This window comes from Brachyistius frenatus, unplaced genomic scaffold, assembly GCF_029030835.1.
Source record: "Brachyistius frenatus isolate BFR_SWC_R1_liver_20210118 unplaced genomic scaffold, ASM2903083v1 Contig_93, whole genome shotgun sequence".
Classification (NCBI taxonomy): Eukaryota; Metazoa; Chordata; class Actinopteri; family Embiotocidae; genus Brachyistius; species Brachyistius frenatus.
This window is the reverse complement of record NW_027210692.1, coordinates 1,021,352-1,045,000: the sequence shown is the minus strand read 5'-3', so window position 1 is coordinate 1,045,000 and position 23,649 is coordinate 1,021,352. Positions and strand designations below refer to the sequence as shown.

The 23,649-nt window shown below is 45.4% G+C and overlaps 2 protein-coding genes across 2 annotated transcripts in view; one reads left to right on the top strand and one right to left on the bottom strand.

Annotated features, from left to right (window-relative positions):
• The window catches only part of stag1a (STAG1 cohesin complex component a), a 37,431-nt gene extending 21,439 nt beyond the window's left edge, over positions 1 to 15,992 (top strand). The window contains exons 2-32 of the mRNA XM_069710661.1: positions 3,233 to 3,462; positions 3,992 to 4,112; positions 4,384 to 4,539; positions 4,681 to 4,777; positions 4,880 to 4,956; positions 5,596 to 5,800; positions 5,984 to 6,135; positions 6,390 to 6,463; positions 6,611 to 6,734; positions 6,854 to 6,952; positions 7,101 to 7,180; positions 7,792 to 7,899; positions 8,111 to 8,225; positions 8,384 to 8,501; positions 8,732 to 8,835; positions 9,489 to 9,581; positions 9,929 to 10,222; positions 10,661 to 10,731; positions 11,076 to 11,244; positions 11,710 to 11,802; positions 12,222 to 12,396; positions 12,609 to 12,748; positions 12,876 to 12,977; positions 13,081 to 13,229; positions 13,734 to 13,862; positions 13,980 to 14,182; positions 14,290 to 14,458; positions 14,575 to 14,691; positions 14,867 to 14,981; positions 15,111 to 15,191; positions 15,621 to 15,992. Of these exons, the coding sequence (XP_069566762.1) occupies positions 3,434 to 3,462; positions 3,992 to 4,112; positions 4,384 to 4,539; positions 4,681 to 4,777; positions 4,880 to 4,956; positions 5,596 to 5,800; positions 5,984 to 6,135; positions 6,390 to 6,463; positions 6,611 to 6,734; positions 6,854 to 6,952; positions 7,101 to 7,180; positions 7,792 to 7,899; positions 8,111 to 8,225; positions 8,384 to 8,501; positions 8,732 to 8,835; positions 9,489 to 9,581; positions 9,929 to 10,222; positions 10,661 to 10,731; positions 11,076 to 11,244; positions 11,710 to 11,802; positions 12,222 to 12,396; positions 12,609 to 12,748; positions 12,876 to 12,977; positions 13,081 to 13,229; positions 13,734 to 13,862; positions 13,980 to 14,182; positions 14,290 to 14,458; positions 14,575 to 14,691; positions 14,867 to 14,981; positions 15,111 to 15,191; positions 15,621 to 15,644 (3,783 nt within the window). The 5' untranslated portion in view covers positions 3,233 to 3,433 and the 3' untranslated portion in view covers positions 15,645 to 15,992. The remainder of the gene's footprint in view (positions 1 to 3,232; positions 3,463 to 3,991; positions 4,113 to 4,383; positions 4,540 to 4,680; positions 4,778 to 4,879; positions 4,957 to 5,595; positions 5,801 to 5,983; positions 6,136 to 6,389; positions 6,464 to 6,610; positions 6,735 to 6,853; positions 6,953 to 7,100; positions 7,181 to 7,791; positions 7,900 to 8,110; positions 8,226 to 8,383; positions 8,502 to 8,731; positions 8,836 to 9,488; positions 9,582 to 9,928; positions 10,223 to 10,660; positions 10,732 to 11,075; positions 11,245 to 11,709; positions 11,803 to 12,221; positions 12,397 to 12,608; positions 12,749 to 12,875; positions 12,978 to 13,080; positions 13,230 to 13,733; positions 13,863 to 13,979; positions 14,183 to 14,289; positions 14,459 to 14,574; positions 14,692 to 14,866; positions 14,982 to 15,110; positions 15,192 to 15,620) is intronic.
• Positions 15,993 to 18,198: 2,206 nt separating this feature from the next.
• On the bottom strand, positions 18,199 to 22,966 carry pccb (propionyl-CoA carboxylase subunit beta). The gene is made up of 15 exons (XM_069710599.1): positions 22,565 to 22,966; positions 21,845 to 21,964; positions 21,655 to 21,723; positions 21,501 to 21,557; positions 21,265 to 21,378; positions 20,908 to 21,018; positions 20,588 to 20,696; positions 20,142 to 20,262; positions 19,933 to 20,014; positions 19,709 to 19,832; positions 19,483 to 19,590; positions 19,131 to 19,231; positions 18,635 to 18,733; positions 18,432 to 18,531; positions 18,199 to 18,332 (listed from the first exon to the last, which is right to left on the bottom strand). The coding sequence occupies exons 1-15, from the start codon at positions 22,805 to 22,807 to the stop codon at positions 18,211 to 18,213; spliced, it is 1,680 nt and encodes a 559-aa protein (XP_069566700.1). The 5' UTR covers positions 22,808 to 22,966; the 3' UTR covers positions 18,199 to 18,210.
• Between the last annotated feature and the right edge of the window lie 683 nt (positions 22,967 to 23,649).

Here is a 23,649-nt window from a genome sequence, read left to right as displayed (position 1 = left end):
AAAGGGGAGGAGAAGTGTGTTGGGGGTAAAAGTAAGAGCCGGCAGCAGAGATATCAGAGTGTGTCAATTACAGATGGGGGACGGCGGAGGTGGAGGGGAGAGCCGGCGGGCGGGACGGTGGTGATGTTACACAATGAGAGCAGACCTGCTTCCTCTGTGTTACGATCTGTCGGTCAACCGAGGCTTTAATCCAGTCACTTTTGCAAAGTTTTGTGCGTGCTCAGTCCCAAAGATACGGTATCATTGCACTGTGCACACTCCGCCTTGCATCAGTATCCTGAATATTTTACAACTGGCACGCTGAATGATGCATTTTAGGGAGATTAATCACATATAACACATTCAAATCACTGAAGATGATCGGCCTAAATGGGATGATTATTCATTAAGACCAGCAACTTTGGCCAGATTTATTGTCCCCAACCTCCCACCTACACAGCAGGGATAACTTAGGGGTCTGTTTTACTGTTTTCAACAGTATTTCTATTGGGACATTCAGTGTTTTCCGACGTGTCCCTGTCACCACCACATCTGTAGAGCACAAAACTGCCAAGATGTGAGAAAAGGCCCCCCCCCCCTCCCCCCAGGCTGCATACCTGTAAAGTAGGTGCTGTATGATGGGTCTTTCCTCACTGTAGACATGAGGTTTTTAGCAGTGATGAGATGCATCTACAGGAAAGATATTATCTATTTAGTAGTTTACGACAGCTTAATGGCTTTTTTCGGATTTTTTTTTTTTCTTCATTCTTAATGTTGCTGCAAAGATCTTTAAAAGTCATCACTTTGTGAAGAAGATAAAAAAGCCTCGCACACATCATTCACTTCGAGGCTGCAGCCCTGATACTGTGTGCAAGTCTTAATTCACCTGTTTAAATCTGTGGTGATGAAACTCGTAAGCAACAAATATATCAAGTTTTCCTCTTCCTAATTCTGTAAGAAATACAAGTGTTGTTCTTGGCTTTGGGTGACAAATTCAACATTTACAGGGAATAAAATAGGTTGATTTTAGAAATTCGAAATTTATCAGTCAACAAAAGTTATCATGCAACTAGTGTGTAAGGTCACCTGACCAGATAAGTTTGCAAGCATCTCTGGAAGAAGATGTCTTGCTCAGGCTACAAAAGGGAGTCCAGTAAAACACCTTAATTACCTGACATAACTATCATAATTTACACATATTGTCTTTATCGCGTCTGCTGCGGATATATTTTAAGATTTATACTCCTGTGTATAGTCCTTTCCTCATATGTAAATTCTTCAACAGTTATTTTTGTGATTAGTTATGAAACCTAATATTTCACGGCCTAAACTTGCATACTATCAAAAAGTGCTTTAGGTTTGTGTCGCTTTGCACATTCGAAGATTACATTTATTCATGACTCCCAGTTTAACCTGGTACTTTTTCTTTCAGTGTTTGCTTCCCTCGATGTCAGGTTTTCCTGTTAATACGTCCGGCTTATGTGTTCAGCAAAACATCTTCAGGTTGTTTAAAAAGCAGGAGGATTTGTCGTCTTTTCTGTGGCATAATGCAAGTTATCATTTCTACCGTTTCCATGCAAGTGTTTGAGTGCAATTTCTGGAGCTGCCGGGATTATTTCTCTTCAATTTTTTTTTATATGTGCATTGATGTCAGCAGAATCAGGCCTCTCTGTCCTTTTGTACGTGTTGTACCGGTGCAGCAGGAATGTCAAAGACCAAAATCACCTAATGTTTGTGTGCATAAAAGCAGGTCAAATCCCAGCGATTAACACCCCTCGTCCTTAAGGCTCGGCCTTTTTGAAGTTTCGCTGTGAAAGTTTGAAATCATCATAAGCAACTCACCACCCTGCAGGATGACAGACTCTCTGCTTGTGTTGATTGAAAGTATTTATTTGTCTTTTATCTGCCCGTCTCTCAGTTTGTTTAGTGGCGGCCTGTGAGCCAGACAGATGTGTATGTATGTATGTATGTATGTATGTACTGTCTGTCTGTCTGTGTAAGTGTGTGTGTGTGTGTGTAGTTCAGCATGGTGAAACAGGGGGGCTCTCCTGCCAATGCTATTCCACAGTACTAACACTGTGTGGAAGACAGTATTTAAATACACACTCTCTTAGCCTGCCCCCTACTGTTGCCCAGACCTACTTTCAAACACACACGTATGCACTCACACACACTCTGGGGAAAATACACCCCTAAAACACTTTTGTGGGTGAACAGAACTCGAGTGGACGTGAGCTCGTACTTAAATGAGTGTTATGTGATTTTTACAAGCTCACCGTTCCCAGTTAAAACCCAATTAAGCAGTTTGGAGATTGGCTTTGGGCAGAAGACTTTGTGGATCATACTGCCTCTTTTGGTTGAGTGCGGTATTGCTCACACTCTGCTCTTTGCTCTCATTAGCATATGAACAGGTCAAACAACTGATTTTACAATTAACTTAGCTGCCAGTCTTCCTAATAAGAATCACCCTTTGCTGTCAAGCTGTGGCTGCAAAGCATTTTTCAATAGTTTTGTTGAGTTTGCATCATTCACATATGCCATATTTTGCTGGAAATCATATTTTCCCCAACTTATTGTCTGACAAACTTTTTTTTTTTTTTTTTTTTAAACTTTTGTGATAGTTGTACAACACTTTTATTGAATAATAGCCTGTCTCTGCCGCCTTCATCACTCTACTCATACAAAGGTTAGAAGTTTAAAACATTTTGAGCTGACCTTATTTTATATATATTATTACAGGTAGACTAAATTGATGTCCTGTGGTACTTTTTTTTAAAGAATGTTCTGAAGCTTTTGCTGAGCTTGTTTGACAACACCTGTGTTCAAATCCTCCCCTCCCAATGCACATTATTTTGCTGTTGTAGTTCTCAAATCGACCAGTTGGTGTCGTCCTCTCCCCATTTCCACCTCGAAAGCCTGTTTTGGTAAAAGATTGAACTGTCTTCTCTCTGTGCTCAGTGACATTTTCCAGTTGTGGCACTTTGGGCAGTGAGCCTCCCGGCATCTGAAACTGTCTGGTGTATATTCATGTTGAAACTATGCAGAGCAGTTATAAGTCACAGTTTTATTTAATAAATCAAAAGTGATTTTAGGCGATCACTTCATGACCTCATGAATAACGTGACAGCTTTCTCTGAATGTCCTCCGTATATGCATGCTTAAATATTGCACATGCTTCAGCATATCGTCATTGGTATATTTCTATGAAATATTATGATCTTCATTTTCTTCTTCTCCCTCCGTTTTTCTCCAGGAGCTGAAGAGAGTTGAGTGCCAGCAAGTTGAGCGCAGTCCGTCCTGGAGCCTCTCCTCCCTGCCCTTCCAGACCTCCCCCCCCCCCTCCCCCTTCAGACCCGCTGTGTTGTACCTCCATCCTCCTGCCTGAAAACCCACTCAGACCTGAAGACACACATTAACAGAGTTACACAGGTCACCAGCTCCCCCAACGGCCAGGATGATCACCTCGGAGCTCCCTGTCCTGCAGTGAGTGAAACACTCAGAGGCTCGTCGTTTCAGAGTCAGAAGGATTTTAGCAAACACTTTGTCAATGTTTTTTTACATTGGGGAATCTATCCGTACATTTCCTGATGCTTATCCATGTCCAGGATGTATTCATTTATTGGATATTAGCTGGGAAGTGCATGCAAATGTTATGTAATAATCATTTATCCGAGGCTCTAAGGGAACACTAATGAATTGCGTCATATTTGGTATTAAAAAAAAAAGTCTTAAAAAGTAAACGTGTAAGTACATGTGGAACTCCTGCTAAGTAGAGCAGATGAAACATATTTTGAGGAGCAGATGTTGATACACCTGTGGTACTCACTGAAAACATTTGCTTTTAAATGAGTTTCATTTATACTGTCTGGTCTCTGATGTCAAAAATGTAAGTCAGGGTAAAACAAGTATTTGGTTTTCTCTTCATCTTTAAATTTGATTTTCTTCGCGGAGGAATAAAAGCCTTGAGTGCTATTAAGTCTGTGTGTATGTGTGTTGTGTTTTGCTCCTTCAGGGACTCATCCAATGAGTCAGGGGCAACAGACGCAGTGGGCCTAAGTATGAGCATGAGTGAGATAGAAGAACCAGAGGTGAAAGGCAAGAAGAAGAGAGGGAGGCCTGGGAAACAACCACAGGTGTGTGTGTGTGTGTGTGTGTGTGTGTGTGTGTGTGTGTGTGTGTGTGTGTGTGTGTGTGTGTGTGTGTGTGTGTGTGTGTGTGTGTGTGTGTGTGTCAGTGGAAATGAGTGATAAAAGCCTGGTAAACAGTCAGACTTGTGTGTGTCTCCTTCACGTGTATGCTGGTGTGGAAACAAGCTGTTATGATCCCCAAAAGTGTGCGCTTTATGTTCGTGTTTGGAGATGTGTCTGAGTCTTCGTTACGAAATGACATTTCCCTCCTCAAAAGTCGGCCAATAAGAAGCCGCGGAAGTCACCGACGGACAAGACTGTGGGCGTGGCCAGAGGGCGGGGGAAAGCCAACGGTGTGGCTCAACACAACGGGGACGGCGGAGACCCTGTCACTCTGTTTGAAGTGGTCAAACTGGGCAAGAGTGCCATGCAGGTGAATGTTTGCACGCGTAGAAGTGTCTGTACACCAGAGTGTAAAAAATATTCTGCTCTCTGGGTTAAAGCTTCTTGTTTGTAGCAGGTCGGTTTCAATCCTCACCGTTTTTTTCCCCCCGCTCTGTTTGTGTGTGCACAGTCGGTGGTGGATGAGTGGATCGAGTCGTATAAACAGGACAGAGACCTGGCGCTGCTGGACCTTATCAATTTTTTCATCCAGTGCTCGGGTTGCAAAGGTAGGACCGCTCAGCTGCTGCTTTTTCACTGAAGCCTCCTGTTCTGTGCACACGTCTCCCCTGACTGGAATAACATATCTGCCGTCGTTGTGATGTAACCAGGCACTGTGAGGATCGAGATGTTCAGGAACATGCAGAACGCAGAGATCATCCGCAAGATGACTGAGGAGTTTGACGAGGTGACTGTCTGCTTCAGTTAAACAGAAAACCACCACGTGACGGCTGCACTGCTGTGTTTGTTAGCCAAGTCCATACATTGCCTTTCTGTCAAAGTATTTAAGTGTATTAGATCATTTTCATCTCAGATCAGTTTGTTTTGTCCAGTTTAAGTTGGATTGTAAAAAATAAAAAAAAAAAAAAAAAAGATTTTCACAGCAATGGGATTAAGTCACATACAAATAGGTGCAAATCAAATATTTTGCCGACTTCTCATTGATTGACACATTTGTGACGTTCCACGTTACAATTAACAAACAAATAGCAGTGATTGAACAGATGAAAAGAGTTCTGCTCTCATTCACTGTGTTCTTAACACCGAATAGAAAATCACAAATGTCAGTGTTACTGAAAACAATCCCTTCACAACTGCCTCCAAGCGCGCACACGCACGCACGCACACACACACACACACACACCTTCGGCACAGACAGGAAGTCCGTTTTATAGCTTAAATGATCACACACAACAAATCTAATATCACTTTTATAACTGCAACCCCGTTATGAACCGTCAGCAGTTGTCGAGAGAGAGAAGCCATTATTTTGATGAAGGACGCTGCTGTCTCTGACCACTCTGTGTTGTTTTTTTTTTGTCAACAGGACAGCGGGGATTATCCGCTCACCATGCCAGGCCCCATGTGGAAAAAGTTCCGCTACAACTTCTGCGAGTTTATCTGCGTTTTGATCCGCCAGTGCCAGTACAGCATCATCTACGACGAGTACATGATGGACACGGTGATCTCCCTCCTCACGGGGCTGTCTGACTCTCAAGTGCGAGCCTTCCGACACACCTCCACATTAGCAGGTAACTACAACACGTCATTTGTTGGAAAAGCGCACAGCGGTTGTGTGAGTTACACACCTCCACACTGGCAGTGACTATGCACGGGCTTTTCAGAAAATTATCATGTGAGGAAATGAAGCACACGAGCGTGTATTTATACTGTGTGTGCTTTTTTTTTTTTTTTTTTTTTTTGTCTCTGCACAGCGATGAAGCTGATGACAGCGCTGGTAAATGTAGCGTTGAACCTCAGCATTCACCAGGACAACACCCAGAGACAGTACGAGGCCGAGAGAAACAAGATAGCTGGCAAACGGGCCAATGAGAAGCTGGAACTGCTGCTACAGAAGAGGAAGGAGGTTGGACTGAGTTTGATATGACTTTTTACAGTTAATTGTTTTAATTATTAAATATTTGCGAGTCTATTCAAATCGTCTTACGGATATTGGTTCATCTGAAAATCTAATCAGAATTAAAGGTTGTGGTCAAGGTTTATTTTAGTTTAAATCATGTATTACTTCTCTTTATATCAAAATATTTGTAAGAGATGTAAGATGTAAAGATTTGTAAAAATGGGTCAGTTTCAGTCTAACTTTGTTTTTTTGTTGCACAGCTTCAAGAAAACCAAGATGAAATAGAGAATATGATGAACTCCATCTTCAAGGGCATCTTTGTGCATCGTTACAGGTACACTTTCTCATTGTCACCTTACTTCTTATAATAATTCTTCTGATTCTATTCTTAATAATGACTAAAGAATCCTAGCTTTGACAAAAAAAAAAAAAAAAACTATTCACAGCGATTGTTGTGTTGATTTTTTTTTTTTTTTTGTAGGGATGCAATCGCCGAGATCCGAGCCATCTGTATCGAGGAGATCGGAGTGTGGATGAAGATGTACAGCGATGCATTTCTCAATGACAGTTACCTGAAATATGTTGGTTGGACACTACACGACAGGGTGAGCACACAGTCACACAGACACCTGTTCGTTTTGTTGGTGTTTCAATTCAAACGTAAATGATTCCAATTCAGTTTCCAGTGACACACGTTTCTTGTGTTTGCTTCTTCCCTTTTCAGCAAGGAGAGGTGCGTCTGAAGTGCCTGAAGGCTCTTCAAAACCTCTACACAAACCGAGAGCTATTCCCCAAGTTAGAGCTTTTCACTAACCGCTTCAAGGTAACACCAGCAACAAGAGGGAATCTTGACTGCTTTTATGACACTCGACAGTTGGGCTGAGCAAATCTTGGGTTTTTAGTTGTCTGATTTATGTCGTGTTTGTGCAGTTTGCTGTTGTTTCCCTTTTAACTTCTATCTGCTTTGGCAGGACCGAATAGTATCAATGACACTGGACAAGGAGTACGACGTGGCTGTGGAGGCCATCAGACTGGTTACGCTCATCCTGCAGTGAGTAGCTTCAGTGCTTCTCTACTTATGTGCATGCCTACATATATATATATATATATATATATATATCTATATATATATATATAGATATATATATATATATATATATATATATATATAAAACCTGCAGCCTATTTCCCTGTCATTTTTCATCTGTTCCCCTCTGTTATTTTGGGTGAGGGAACCTTTCCATAATGTTGTTCGACAATTAAATTCACAATTTGCGCCTGTCAGTGGCAAAAACAAACACTTTTAGTGGGCAAACACTGAGACGGAGCATTGCCTTCATGTATTACATTACAACCCGTGTTTTTTTGGGACCGCCAGCTGAGGTGCTCTCACTCAATACTGGACCAATTTTAAAAACTGTTGTCCCTAAAGTGACGACAACATACGGTCCAGGTTGAAAAATGCTGAAGTTTCCCTTTAAATACAGTTGTTCTGCAGTCAGTTGACCTGCTCGAAGCGCACACATGTCTGGGTAGCTTGTCTGAAATGGTGCGCTGAATTGATTCAAACGTTGTAAGTGTTTGTTACGTGGAGTTTTATGCAACTTTTGTTTTTAATTTTGGACATGTTTGAGTGTGACTCATTGTTATTGTCTGCCGCAGGGGCAGTGAAGACGCTTTGTCCAACGAGGACTGCGAGAATGTGTACCACCTGGTTTACTCCGCTCACCGGCCGGTGGCTGTTGCTGCTGGAGAGTTTCTTCACAGGAAGTGAGTCCAATCGTAATATCTTTGTTTTATTTATTGTTTTACCTTGAGGTAAGTTTGACCTGAATTAATGCCTGCATTTTGGAAGTCAGTTTTCACTCCTGTATTGATAGATCTGATTTGCTGTTTAGTTGCTATATATACACTTTCCTCATATTTTAATCTTTGCCTCTTTTGTCTTTCCTCTCTCTCTTCCCCTCTCCCGTTCTCTCAGATTGTTCAGTCGTCACGACCCACAGGCGGAAGAAGCGCTGGCGAAGCGCAGAGGGAGGAGCAGTCCGAACGGAAATCTGATCCGCATGCTGGTGCTCTTCTTCCTGGAGAGTGAGGTAATGCTCAGTCACCTCATTCAAACACAAACAAATCTGCACCCTATCGTGATAAATTAAATTGTTAATCGACGTTGGGGAATTTGTGCAAAAAGTTTTCACCTAGTTCTCCCAGAACCTGCAGGAACTGCTCTTTGAATGTGTTTTTGTGCGCGCAGCTCCACGAGCATGCAGCCTACCTGGTCGACTCGCTGTGGGAAAGCTCTCAGGAGCTGCTCAAAGACTGGGAGTGTATGGCTGAACTTCTGCTGGAGGAGCCCGTGCAGGGAGAAGAGAGTAAGACTTTCGCACACTGTCCTCTTGTCGCGGTACCTCCGGGCGACCTCACATCAAGCACGTCATCGCAGCTTGAGACTCAAACTCTTGTCTTTCTTTTAATCCCACTTTGCTTCTGACTGTCGCTCCCTTTTGTCGCCACGTTTCTCTCTCTCTCTCTCTCTCTCTCTCTCTTCTCGTGTCTGCGGCTTCTTCGCTCCTTTGCTCGAACTCCTCCTGTCTCTGTGCAGTGTTGTCGGACAGGCAGGAGAGCGCGCTGATCGAGCTGATGGTGTGCACCATCCGACAGGCGGCAGAGGCGCACCCGCCTGTCGGCAGAGGCACGGGCAAACGGGTGGGTCGAGCACACGCACACAATCCACTGTAAACACTCTCAGAGTAGCTGTGAGCTATTTTCTGGTTCGATGGTTTTTGGTGGGAATTTTGCACAAAAAAAAAAAAAAATTTGCAATTCAAGGAAGAAGATTGCGATTTTTATTTCCTTCAACAAGCACTTGAGTAAGAAAGAGTCACGTGATCGCATAAGTTACAAAAAAAAATAAAAAAAATCCTAGATTCCTAAAAGTTACATAGCTTTACAAAACAGTCTGTAACTCCAAAATAAAATCAGAACATCTTCTGTAAGAATAAGTGCTTTAAATGATCAGGCTGATGCAGCGAGGTGCAACGATTGGGAGCCCAATTCTCCTGATAAGACCACATTTCCCATAAACCCCGGACACTTCCGGTTTTTGCAGTTTTTTTTTTTTTTTTTTTCCCCCCGGTCAGCCATCATACGGTTTGTTTTGATGATGAAAAGTTGAAGTGCCTTACTGACTGTAAATGAGGAGTTATTTTTGTTGGTTTCATTTTATGGGTAGGAGGCAGACGCAGCAACGTTTTCCGATTTTCCTGGTCATATTTAGAGTAAACACTTTTTCTATCCAACACAAAACCAGGGGTCACCGCTGCTGTATTTGACCTTACGTTTTCTGCCTGTTTGTCCAGGTGCTGACGGCAAAGGAGAAGAAGACCCAGATAGACGATAAGAACAAACTGACGGAGCACTTCATCATGACTCTGCCCATGCTGCTGTCCAAGGTGCGGCTTTTTTTCAGCTTCAGCCTGCACAGTGCCGGTGACTAACGGCTCGGCTGAAAGACTGATCTGTTTGTCGAAATAATTGATCAGCGTGTTACTGACGTCGCCATGAGAAGTGCTATTGACTCCCCGGCACTCTGGACAAGTGTGCCGGCTGAATACGTGAAATGTAACGAGCCCTTTTACCAAGTGAGAAACAAAAACAAAGCGTCAGGTGCTGATTCTGATTGATGTTTTCCCTCCTCCTCCTCCTCCTCTTTCTTCTGCACTACTTGTGTGACTTTTTCTGTCACACGCTTGCTTTTGTCTTCACCCGATTCTCATCTCCGCGTTCTTTTCCCCCACAGTATCAGGTCGACTCGGAGAAGGTGGCCAACCTGCTGCAGATCCCGCAGTTCTTCGACCTGGACGTGTACAGCGCCGGGCGCATGGAGAAGCACTTGGACGCCCTTCTGAAGCAGATCCGGCTGGTGGTGGAGAAGCACATCGAGATAGACGTGCTTGAGGCCTGCAGCAAGACCTACAGCATCCTCTGCTCGGAGGAGTACACCATCATGAACCGAGTGGACATCGCCCGCTCACAGCTCATCGACGAGATGACCGATCGATTCGCGCACTCGGTCGAAGAGCTGCTGCAAGAGGTGCGTGAGGCAGAGGAGCGAGTGTTGACTGGCGGGCGTCGTTGAAAAAGGATTTGCGGGTGGATTTATGATCAGATTCGGTCAGCGAGGGATGCATTTGAAATTGGGTCTCCGGCTGCTCATGGTTATTTATAGACAATTAGGAAAATATTTGGAAAAGGGACATTTCTCACCGACCACAACAATCTGTCTCTCTTTCCCACATTTTCTTGTCTGTATCTCTGCTGTTAAATGTAAATATATATAAATATTTTATTTATATATTTTTTTGTTAATAGTCTCAAGTTATTCTGATTTATTCTGGCCAAAATGTAGTAAAAAAAGAATTTAGACAAATATGTCAGTCAGCTACAGAAAATTACAGTTTTACACTACACAAAAGGTAAGTGGCATAAATTACTTATTAATGAACCTTTGTGGGGTTTTTTTGTATTGCAGGCTGAGGAGGCCGACGATGACGACATCTACAACGTGTTATCTACTCTCAAGAGACTTACAGCCTTCCACAAGTAAGATTTGCTCTTTATTTTTTTTTTTTACTTTCCATCGGTTTAGGGGTGAAACTAATGATTTTTTTTTTTCATGACTGACTAGTCTGTAAATCTGCTCATTTTGGACAACAAAACTTTCCAAAACCTGAATATCATCAGGTCACTTTACTGTACCAGATCAGACAAAGAATGCAAGAAAGTATCTGAACTGCAAAACTGAAACTAGACAAAGTTTTTGATTTTTGCTTGAAAAGGTAATTAAACAATTATGCTATTGTCAAAACTGTCTTGGAAAAAGTTCATTTATTGATTTCTAATGTGTGGTTTTTTTTTTTGTTTTTTTTTCTTGTTCCCTGCCTCAGTGCCCACGACCTGACTCGGTGGGACTTGTTTGGGAGCTGCTACCGGCTGCTAAAGGCGGGCATCGAGCAGGGCTCCATGCCGGAGCAGATAGCCGTCCAGGCCCTGCAGTGCTCCCACTACTCCATCCTCTGGCAACTGGTCAAGATCACAGAGGGGGCTCCGAGCAAGGTGCGGCACTCACCTCACGAGCAGGGCTTTAACACGGCACGCTCGCATCTCAGGTTTTTCTTTGGTCAGGGGCTCCGCAATGATTTCCCAGCAGTACCTATTACATGTCACCTTTTTCTTCAACATTAACGACAGCTCCTCCCTTGACATTGACATCATGCATCGTGCTTCGATGGCTCGTGCTGACAAAGTGTCATTCAAAAATGAGACCAAATGCAATCCTCATTAATCGACCAGCGTGCCGTGTCGCGCCGTGTTTCCTGAGCCCATTGACTCAAAGTGGATTGATTGTTCTGCTAAAACAAAGTTAGTCGATGATAAATAATCATTAACATTTGATTCCTTTAGTGATGCTGTTAGCGAGGGCAAGACATTTAGCCTGACTGATGCTGGTGTTTAATATTGATTTCTGTTAACATGCTCATTGTATGAGCTGATGATGTGTGTGTGCGTGTGTGCGTGCAGGATGACCTGGTGGCTCTCAGGAGAGTGGTCAAGTCTTTCCTGGCTGTGTGCCAGCAGTGTCTGTCCAACGTCAACACACCGGTTAAAGAACAGGTAATGGAGACCGATTTGTTTACGGCAATAAAGACGCTAAGTATTGATGTTATTCGTGACGGGGTTTCTATGACACCGTTGGTAAGACGAACAAACTGAAGACTTTATTTTTATAAAATCAAACCGACGATTGTCAGTGTTTTCCTCCGGGGACATAATTTGCAGTTGAAAAAAAGTAAATCAATTGCAAAAATATGTTATTGCAACACTTAGTATAATGTATAAAATTGCACTAATATATTATTGTGGGACCTTGACTGACGTGAGCTTGACTGATGACATTTTTTTTTTTTTTTTTTTTTTTTAATGAGGCAGTACATTCTCTGTTATCTCAAGAAATCAAGTCTTTTGTTTAAAAAAAAAAAAAAAAAAACCCTCGTTTATCCAACTGTAAGTCCGCATTCGTGCCTCTTGTTCAGGCGTTCATGCTTCTCTGCGACCTGCTGATGATCTTCAGCCACCAGCTGGTCTCTGGCGGTAGGGAGGGCCTCCAGCCGCTGGTGTTCAACCCCGACAGCACTCTGCAGAACGAGCTGCTAAACTTCGTCCTGGACCACGTCTTCATCGACCAGGATGACGAGAGCCAGAGCATGGGTGAGCGGGAGTGCTAAACCTTTTAGCTGCCGCGGGGATAGCGTTAGGCAGGTGTATGTTTTAAGAATTAGGACAGGATAAATAGAAATCCCAAAGAACTCAAGGAAAGCATCCCCCCCACCCCCCCCCCCCCAAAAAAAAAAAAACCATTTCCAGTAGATATTGTCCTCTTCTTCTGTCATTTCTCTGCATTGCTGTTGTCGTGCCCGCAGAGGGAGACGAGGAAGACGAGGCCAACAAGATTGAGGCGCTCCACAAGAGGAGAAACCTGCTGGCAGCTTTCTGCAAACTCATCATCTACGACATCGTAGACATGCCCGCTGCTGCCGACATCTTCAAACATTACATGAAGGTGCGTGTTAAATCCGCGCTCGACGTAAAACGTTCGCCGTGAGCTCGTTTTCAACGTCGTCAGCAGAAAACATTCCCGGGATACGAAAGCCGGGCAGCTCTTAACTCTTTTCGTTCTCTTGCCTCAGTATTATAACGATTATGGCGACATCATCAAAGAGACTCTCAGTAAAACCAGACAGACGGACAAGATCCAGTGCGCCAAGACGCTCATCCTCAGTCTGCAGCAGGTGAGACGGCGACGGCGCTGCACAACACAGCGGCCTGTCTCGCGCGCAGCGACAAACACTCACACGCACTCTCTTCCCCCCCCCCCCCCCCGGGTCGTCGCAGCTGTTCAACGAGCTGCTGCAGGACCAGGGTCCCAACCTGGACCGAACGTCGTCCCACGTGAGCGGCATCAAGGAGCTGGCCCGCCGCTTTGCGCTCACCTTCGGCCTGGATCAGATCAAGACCAGAGAGGCCGTCGCCACGCTGCACAAGTAAGATCCTCACGAGCGCTCCGCTCGCTCTTTAAACTGGCCTCCGCAGCTGCAACCGGACGCGTCAAAATGTGACAAGTCGGGTGCGGCATTTTGATTTTATCGGGCATGTTTAGGATGTTCGGTGACAGGGTCTTCTGATCGTATCGACACTTCTGATCAAGATAAAAAAAAAATGGATATTTGTTCAGGCCTGACAGCAAAATATAAGATCTTCACTGGTCAATTTTTGGAAATACAGGAAGAACAAAGATCTATACTTAACTTTTCTATATCTGCCCGGTACTACATCCTCCACTCATCGGTTCAGACTTGGATGAATATTTTAAATTCGATGGGAAAAGTAAATAATTCTGCATTTGACAGACTGAAGTCGAGAGTCTGTTCTTAATGTATGGAATTTATTTATCTTTGTGTCTCCAAAAAGTTACATTTTGCTCTATTCACGTCTTTTTTGTGTCTTTGTCACTCATTTTGTGTTGCTCTCCTTTTCTGCGGTGTCAGGGATGGAATAGAGTTTGCATTTAAGTACCAGAATCCTCGAGGAGGAGAGTTTCCTCCCATCAACTTGGCCTTCCTGGAGGTCCTGAGCGAATTCTCCTCCAAACTAATCCGCCAAGACAAAAAGACAGTGTGAGTACTCCCTCTGCATTTCGTTTTTCTTCGGGCATAAACGTTGTATTTTGAAATTTGAAAAGACTTTTAACGATGCTAAAAAAAAAATTAAAAAAATGCCGCGTGTCTCCTCAGCCACTCTTACCTGGAGAAGTTCATGTCAGACTCGATGTCGGAGCGTCGGGAGGACGTCTGGCTGCCGCTCATCTCCTACAGGAACAGCCTGCTGACGGGGGGAGACGAGGACCACATGTCTGTGACTTCGGGCTCCAGCAGCAAGACCGGCTCAGTACGCAGCAAGAAGGGACGACCGCCGGTGCACAAGAAACGCATCGAGGGTGAGCACAGAGAGTTCAGAGGTGCACGGGGGCGGGGGGGGGGGGGTTGTCCGGGTCGTCCCACCGCGCCGCATCTGTTCGAACTCACTGTGCGTGTTCATTTTCAGAGGAGACGAGCGTGGAGGGCTCGTGGATGATGCGTAATGACACTCTGCAGACACCGGGGGCGCTTCAGACCCCTCAGCTCACCTCAACCGTCCTCAGAGAGAACAGACCAGCAGAACACATGCCTGACCCGGACTCAGAGCCCGGATCAGAGAACGACTTCGTACACAAGTGGGTTCACGCGCATGCCGCCAGAAACCCAGATACGAATGCTGCGCAGCCACGTAGGAACGTTAAATGACCTTTTTCAAGGCAGAACGGCTCAAGAGTCTTGTGTTCGTCTTCAGTCCTCAGATGCAGATGTCGTGGCTCGGCCAGCAGAAGATGGAGGAGGTGAACAGGAAGGACCGAACGGGCATGAACTACATCAAGTCACGCAGCAATCAGGGCGTCCGGCAGACCGTGTAAGTTTTGCGTTTCGCTTTTTAACCCGCAGCGCAAAGAGAGGACGTCAGATGAAACCAGAGTCACGAATTTGCGTCGAACCCAAAGGAGACTCTGGTGTTTTTTTTGTTTTTTATTAATAACCACCCGTTAAGAACAGATGATGAACTGGTATCCCCCCCCCCCCCTCCTCAGGCGCGGGCTCATGGAGGATGACGCGGAGCCGATCTTTGAGGACGTGATGATGTCATCGCGGGGCCAACTGGAGGACATGAACGAAGAGTTTGAAGACACCATGGTGATCGACCTGGTCAGTAACATCACTTCACCCGTTTAACTTACGTTCAGAACAGTTTTACAACGGTTGTTTTCTGCGGTTCTTTTTTTTCCCAAGTCTGACGTGCTTCTTTTTTTTTTTTTCCTCTCTGAACCTTTTCAGCCGCCGTCAAGAAACAGACGTGAAAGAGCGGAATTAAGACCAGACTTCTTTGACTCCGCAGCGATGATCGAGGACGAGTCGGTAAGTGAAGCTTTTGCCAGTTTAAATCGTGTGTTTGTAAAACACAGGAGGCAATTCAAACCGCCCCACACAATAAGGCGAAGAAAGGCACCGACGGAATGAAAATCAGAAGAGCTAGCGCAGTAACACGTTTTCCTGAATTAGATAAAGGAAATGAAGATGCTACAGAGAAATTAGTCCGTCAGAAGGACAGAAAGAGAGATTTTGAAGTTGTTGCTCTCAGTAATTGAATATTGGCTGTTTTGAAAATACACAGATAAAGGTGAGTTTTTAAAGCCCCTAAACTTCTTTTTTTTTTACTGTGGTAGTATGAAAAACATAAAATACCACTGCGGCAGCCAATAATGTGCTCCATCTACCGTGTTTTTGTCCAGGAGGACGTTTTTCTTGCGGATGTTCTGACTTTGTCCCTCCTCTCCGTCCTTCCAGGGATTCAGCATGCCCATGTTCTGATCTGGAAAAGAGGAAAAGATCCTGAGACCAGGATCCAAAATCAGGAGTAAACAGAAGAGGGGTGTGGGGGGGGGGGAAGGGGCTTGGGAACGTCCAACTCAGATCACCTGCCAATCAAACTCTTAAGAAGAAGAAGGAAAAAAAAAAAAAAAAAAAACATTGTTGGAAGTACTCATCTCTTTCTTATAAGACATGACGGAAGGATCCCGCGTCGGCTGGATCTCGCACGGATCTGCTCTTGTTCTTTCGGGCGGGTCGGAGGATCCGCGGTCTCGGTCTGAATCATTCGAGAGCTTCGTCCTGTCCGCGTCCTTCTTCCTCTTCAAAGCCCGTCGGGTTTTTTTTTAGCTCTCGCTCCGGCGTCGCCCTGCCGCCGGCCCGATGAGCACTCGCGTTTTTTTTTTTTTTTTTTACAGTTCCCGGTTCCACAGATGTACGGCCGTTTGCCTCCGCTCCCGGTCAGCGGCGCAAGAGAAGAGCAGCGTTGACACTCTGTACAGTCCCCCCCCCCCACCCCTCTCTTTCGGTGTTGCACTTGGATCCACCTGGTTAAACCCAACATAGAGAGGACCTCAGTACTAAATGTTCTATATCTTCGCTCCTTCGACGACCCCCCCGCTCTCCTCTTCTCTGTTCGCCGCCTCCCGAGCCCTTGTATGTGGTGGTGCCGGCGTGCGACGTGCGTGTAAAGTGCTGGTGGTGATGACGGCTGAGTTAGTTGGCACATGCACGCAGAGGTCAGCAGCTGCAGACCGACCTGGAGGGAGTGATGTAACTGTCTCGTGTGCGTGTATGTGCGCGTCAAAGACTGTTGTTGTTTGACGGTAAAGCCGCGTTCCTGACCGACCTCGGGCAAAAAAAAAAAAAAAACCACACCTTCTCAGATCTTGGAAACCTTCTGCGCACACACACACACATATATACACACACACCCTGGCTTTTTGAAGTAAAAAAAAAAATATATATAAAAAATGAAAAAAAAGTTTTAAAAAAGACAATAAACATATTTTCAATTCTGTAGCTTTAGTACTAAAGTTTTAAATCAAGTGTGTTTTTGTTTTTGTCTGATGTTTGTACAGCTTTTTCTTGAATATGTATCTTGTTTGTTGCCAAATTGTGGCCTACATACTTGCAGTATATTCCAGCCCCTTCCCCACACAACAGGAATTCATACCCAACGGTTACCAAGGACACCAGCTTTTACGCGCTGTATGGTCTGATTGTAATAGTTTCACAGTTCAGTATTACAGCAGATCATCTCTTCCGTTTAATATTTCCAGGTAGAAAAAACAACAACAACAACCTTGCAAGCAGTGTTAACCGATTCAAGAAGATTTGTTGTTATCGTTTCATATCCAGTAGAGTGACGGATTTTTTTTTTAATGTCTGACAGATTTGTTTGAATGTGTTTTGAATGTGTTCAGCCATACTTTTATGCCCCTCTGTTGGTTTATCAATCATTTCCGACCTTGAACTCATAGGCTGGATTGCAGTCCTGTAAATATCAGAGACAATTGGATCTTTTCTGCAGTGCAGTTGACATCAGTTGCCCTAAAATACTCTAAAAGCCTGTTTTTTTTTGTTGTTGTTTTTTTTTTTCTGTGAACCTAAATTCTTTTTAATAAAATAAAATCTGTAATCGATTTATGGACCAGCGTTTGTGGCCCTTTATTTCAGAATTCTGATAATTCAGCTCTTTTTCAGAGTCCCCGTTTGACCACCAAATCCCGCGAGTACCTCCGACTGTTCACACACTGAACAAACGAGCCGTCCACTTTCTCCACATCTTAATTTATTCTTAAAAACCGATTCTCTGTGGATTACATTTGTATTCGTAAAATCTCCTAAAAACACTTCAGCTAGAAACTTATTGTACTGCTAAAAGTAAATAAAACACGCGTGGTGCCGAGTTCATTATTTATTTTACAGATGGCAGATCAGAGCCCGCCCCAGAGAAAAGGCACAGCTCCAGGTTGTGAGAATTATTTTTTTCCTTGACCTAACCGGAGGACATCAAACACAGCAAGTGAGTTTGAAAGCGCTGCACAGTGAAAAAAACAAACAAACAAAAAAAACAACATTAATAACTGGAAAAACTCTACATGACTGCAGGCTACAGTTTGTTTGCATTTTCTGCCACAAACAATGCATAGTTACCTGTGCTTTTTTTTTTTTTTTTTAGATACAATCTTGTTCCCTCTGTCAAATCGTATTAATTCAATTCAGGTAATTTAAAATGTTATGATACATCTTATCATATTAGCGATAGAGATGTAAAAGATTCGCATCCTGATTTTTTTTTGGGTTACGGAGCACCAGTATTTCCTCGAATCAGAGAGCGGTGTCTACGTCGGCGGAGCGGCAAACCGCGGGGGAGAAATCGTTGAAATACGACGGCCAACGTCCGCTCGGCAGGCTCCCGAAGCCATCACCGCGAGGTACCGACGCGGTTCAATTCATTCTCGAAAAAAAAAAAAAAATCCCACAGCGCTTTCCGGTAGTAGTGTTATTCTGGGAACTTTTTTTTTTGTTGTTGTTTTTTGTTTTTTTTAAAAAAAGATGAGTTTCACAGAGGAATGTTGGCGTGCTTCTTCCAGGGGTTGACCTGCTTCTTGCTGGCCAGCACCTCCAGATCTCTGCAGATCTTCCTGCGCGTGGACGCCGGCTCGATGATGTCATCCACGAAACCTTGAACCAAAGCACAAGTCGCGGTTTGACTGCGTGCGAAACGCCAGGGATCGGGACCGCGGCCGTGTTCTTCACAAAAAAAAAAAAAAAAAGATTTACCTCTGACGGCAGCCGGGAAGGGGTTGGCAAACTTCTCCACGTATTCAGCCTCCGCTTCTGCCTGGTTCTCTTTTCCTCTGAAGATGATCTGAACGGCGCCCTGTGAAAACAAGACGAGCGGACCGCGGTTAAAAAAAAAAAATTCGAAAGGGAACCCGAGGGGAGAGAAAAGGGCGAATGGAAAAATGCGAGCGTGTTCACACCTTGGCGCCCATGACGGCAACCTCGGCTGACGGCCAGGCGTAGTTCACGTCTCCTCTCAGGTGTTTGGAGCTCATCACGTCGTAGGCTCCCCCGTAAGCCTGGGACGCAAAAGAACAAAAGCGCAACGTAGCCGCAGCGCGTCGCGCCGTTAATTCCACAGCGGGCAGCGTTTTTTGTTGTTGTTTTTTTTAGGAAATGGGTGCGTGCGGATATTAAAAGCAGAAAAGAAAACCAATCACAGTGCCGACTCCGCGTTTCCCGCAGCCGCTTCGCGGCGAAGGGAATTTACGCAACGGATTTCATTTCGAAGGATCCGGCGGAAACGTTTGATTCGCAGCGAACTGCTTTGCCCGGTTCGTCTTCCAGTAATCACTTTTGACCGCGTGGAGACGTTTCGTCTCGATTCGCGTAAATCTTTTTTTTTTTTTTTTGTCGCGTTTTTAAAAGTCGGCCGGTGACTTCGCCCGATTTTCCCCTTTCAAAATGTTCACGCACCTTTCTGGTGATGATGGTTATTTTGGGGACGGTGGCCTCGGCAAAGGCGAACAGCAGTTTGGCTCCGTGCCTGATGATGCCTCCGTACTCCTGAGCCGTACCTGTGGGGCGTCACCGCAGCGGCATTAAAGAAGCGCGGGGACGGAGGGTCTCCGCTTACGTGTTCGATCTCCCGGTCGCTGATACAGCCGCATAGAAACTCCACACAAACAGTTCTTGCCGATTGGTGTGTTCGTGGCAGCAGCGAGACTCACCGGAGAATCAGAAGTCATTCGCCCCCCCCGACCGATTAAGATGCCAAACTAGTGGACGGCAAATGGCCAAATTACTCTCTGCGACTTTCTGAGAATACCTGGCAGGAAACCCGGCACGTCCACGAAGGTGATGATGGGAATGTTGAAAGCGTCACAGAAGCGAACGAAGCGGGCGCCCTTCACTGAGGAATTTATGTCCAAACATCCTGCAAACAAGACGAACAATGGGACTCGCAAAAAAAACAAAAACAACAAAAAAAAAGAAGATCTAACCGAGTAGCTGTTAACAATCTTAACGTTTGGCCTTTCGGTCATCTTACTTACCCGAAGCCACTTTGGGCTGATTGCCCACAATGCCCACAGTGCGTCCATTCATACGGGCGAACCCCACCACGATGTTTTTAGCGTAGTTGGGCATGATCTCAAAGAAGTCCCTCTCATCCACGATCTGCGCAAATGCGTGAAGAAAGTACAAATTTGACCACCTGCGAAAAAAAAGAAAAAAAGAAAAGAGAAGTTGTCGCGCACGTTAGAACGCGCGCTCGTACCGCTTGAATGATGTCCAGCATGTCGTAGGCTTTGGTCGACTCAAACGGGACGATGGTGTCCAGAGACGGCACCGGACGATCGCTGGAAGAGAAAAGGGAAGTGTTGGACGCGAGTGGAAACGGATGTCCTTTCGCAAAAGGAAAAAAGGAGGGGGGGGGCGGGGTCGGTCGTTTCGTTAAGCGGACGGAAAGGCGATCGGGTCGGTAACCTGGGGTCGTCGCATTCCCTGACGGGGGCGGGGTCCTGATTGCTAAGCGGCAGGAAGTTGAAGAACTCGCGCAGGTTGAGCAAGGCCTCGACGTCGTTCTCGAAAGCGCGGTGAGCCACACCTGATGACGAGACAAGAAGAAACGCGAAGCGACGTTTTTAGGTGTTTTTTTTTTTCCAATTTAAATTTCCTGAACTGGAGTAACAAACTCCGATGGCTTTACATTTTTTTGATCAGCAATCCTTGATTAGCTTTCATAGATTTAGAGAGATAGCCACTGTGATGTAACCGTGACAGAGCCGAGGCCAAAAAAAAAAAAAAAAAACCTGATAAAAGAAAGCCGGCGGCTACTGCAGCGGAACATTTATATAACTCTTCAATATTGAAATATTTCAAAAGGGGTCTGGGGTTCCGGGAGAAGTTCAAGCTTTTACAGAAGGACTGACCCGACACGGTGGTGTGGGTTTTGGCTCCGCCGAGCTCCTCCTGAGTCACATCTTCGTTGGTGACAGACTTCACAACATCAGGTCCTGTGATGAACAGGTACGAAGTGTCCTGGACACACAAACACAGTTGTCGTGACTACCGTCAATAAAAAAAAAAAAAAAAAAAAAGATAATCTTAAAATTCTTTTGGAAATACTTATCTGCAACATTGATGTTTTATTATTTCCTGCAGCTAAACATTCACTTAAAAAAAAAAAAAAGTACTAATTCTATTTCCGGTGGGGTTTGGTACGCGAGCTCTTATTTGTGCGGCTCCGTACCTTAACCATGAAGGTGAAGTCTGTCAGTGCGGGGGAGTAGACGGCCCCTCCCGCGCAGGGCCCCATGATGAGGGAGATTTGGGGGACGACTCCTGAAGCCATCACATTCCTCTGCAGAAAGAAAATGCGTCGTTTTTAACCTTTTCTTCGAAAGGTCGACGATTTCTCGCCAAGCCCGCAGCCGCTCGCCCTTCGACCAATATGAAACGTTAAACCCACAAAAAAATGTAAAGCGCCGGTTCTCGAGGCCCAAAAAGCTGTCAGGAAATGATCCCGTGATTTGCCGCGGGGCTGCGTCGCAGAATCAGCTTTGACGCTCGACAAGCGTGAAAGAATCTTCCCCGAAAATAAGCATACCAGGAATATGTCGGCGTATCCGGCCAGAGATTCCACTCCTTCCTGGATCCGAGCTCCTCCGGAGTCGTTCAGCCCGATGACGGGGGCCCCGACTGTCAAGGCCTGGTCCATGATCTGAGAACAGAGACATTTAAAAAAAAAAAAAAAAAAAGGTGCTGCTTCAAGGAGAGTCGGAGAAGGACGCGTCCAACGCTCCTGTAAAACTTTTTTTGTTTTGTTTTGTTTTTTTTGTGTACCTTGCAGATCTTCTGCGCATGAGCTCCGGACAGACTGCCGCCGAACACCGTGAAGTCCTGAGAGAAGCGGGAAGAGCCGGTGAGAATGGGGAATGCAGCCGCTACAGTATCGCCACATCCACCTCATCCACTGTATGATAATCACGCCCGGTACCTGGCTGAATACGTAAACCAGCCTGCCGTTGATCCTGCCCCGGCCTGTCACCACGCTGTCACCAGGGAACTAGGGAGAGAAGAGCGCGCCAGGGGACGTGAAGCTTAAAACGGGACAGAGCGTGATTGCGTCACGGGGGTGTGTGTGTGTGTGTGTGTGTGTGTGTGTGTGTGTGTGTGACCCCCGTTACCTTGTTCCCGTCCTGCTCCATGCCGAAGTCGGAGCAGCGATGCTCCACGAACATGTCCGACTCCACGAAGGACGCCGGGTCCAGCAGGAGCTCCACCCGCTCCCTGGCCGTCAGCTTACCCTGCAACAGAGTGAAACGCCACACTGGGAGAGAGTTCTCCGATCTGCTTATACTGCAAGAGCAACGCATTTAAACCCCTCTGGTTGCGTCCGTGTCTGCTTTATGGCAATATTATTTATATATATATATATATATATGATCGAGAGATGGCAACATTTACTCGATTGATCAACGAGTTGATGAGACGGATCATCGAGACTGCAACTTCTCACCTGAACTTGGCAGAGTATTATTACTAACATGATCAGCGAGATTTACGTCGTCCCCCCCCCCCCCTAGACAAAACATTGGTGAAAAGTAATTAACAGTGAAAGCCTTTGCAAAACTAGAACAGTTTGGGGGGGGGGGGGTTGAAAGTCACTTAAACGCATTTGTGGGTGAAGCAATCAACACCCCATCAGCAGCCAATCACCGCCGTCGATTTAAAGGCCTTTAAACATGCCACTGACACTCACCCCCCCCCTCCCCTCCCCCCAAAACCACTCAGCCTGCCAATGCATTTGAAGCATGACGTAATAACAACAACAACAACAACTGCGCGCACGTTCAGGAGACAAGATGTTCAAGTCGTAACTTCAGTCCGTTGTTCGCCGACTTCACCTTCTCGTGTTGTGCATCTATTCTCTTCTGACCTCCCCCGACGAGCGCCGCCTTCCGTTTCTCGTCGACCCTTTCCTTGACGGAGAGGCGGCCGACCGAGTACCAGCGGCAGTCGCGTCCCGGCCGCGTCCGCGGCGCCGACGCGGATATCGCGCCGTATTTTACCGGCGCCAAACTCCGGAAAGAGACCCTCAAGCCATTTATCAGTCCGCAGCTGCTTCGAGCCGCGCTGAAGGCCGCCATCGTTGCTGAGCGTGTCGGATGACAGCGGTCGGGAAAGCGGAGGCGGAAATGTGAGCCAATTGGCGAATGAGGGGGCGAGTTGCAACGACCAATCGCGTAAAAGGAATATCTTGGCAACAGCGGGTGGGCGGGACATCCGGTTCTGAATGTCAAGTTACCGAAAGCTTCTTTTTTTTTTTTTTTTTTTTTTTTGCCATGAGTTTGGTTTGTCAGGTAAACATCCTGTCATCATGAATGCTGTCTTGCTGCTGTAAACAAACTTTTCTATCCAGGTGAGTTGAGATTGGGGGCGGGGGGGAAGGGGCGAAAGATTGATCTAACGCAATCTGATTAACATACTTTAAGACAGTGAAATAACTATTATTATATTATAATACATTAACTATGTCTTTTTCACACTGATCTCAGAATGAGGAAGGATTAGAAGTTAAATAACAACAGGGCTTTCGCACCATCGGTGCTCGGGCCGTAATAACGTAAAAGAAAATTTAAAAAAATGATATACAAAAATGTAAAACCAACTAAAAACGTAAATGAATAGACAATAAATACATAAAATAAATACAATTCAATTAAAGGCCGGATTGAAAGTGCACTGCCTCATAAACACTTCCCGGTGTCTACGTACTACATCTTGGTTTTTTTTAATTGTGTCTGAATTCTACGTTGAATAAAAAATAATAATAATAATAAAGTTATTGCGTTTTGACGAAAAGAGGGAAATAAAGGGATTTGAGGACACGAAGAGCGGCGCTGTGTGTGTGTGTGTGTGTGTGTGTGTGTATATAACGGGGCGCGCTCCGGTCGCCAAGGCAACTGGAAGCGGAAGTCTCGCGAGACGA

Bases quoted from the DNA above. Each gene is read 5' to 3' on its own strand.
- pccb (XM_069710599.1), bottom strand. From the start codon at position 22,807: ATGGCGGCCTTCAGCGCGGCTCGAAGCAGCTGCGGACTGATAAATGGC. The intron at 19,232-19,482 runs GTATTCTCAGAA...GACGCCCCACAG, and splicing joins CGTGCCGGGTTTCCTGCCAG to GTACGGCTCAGGAGTACGGA. The intron at 18,333-18,431 runs GTAAATCTTTTT...CTTTGGTTCAAG, and splicing joins CTTCCCGGCTGCCGTCAGAG to GTTTCGTGGATGACATCATC.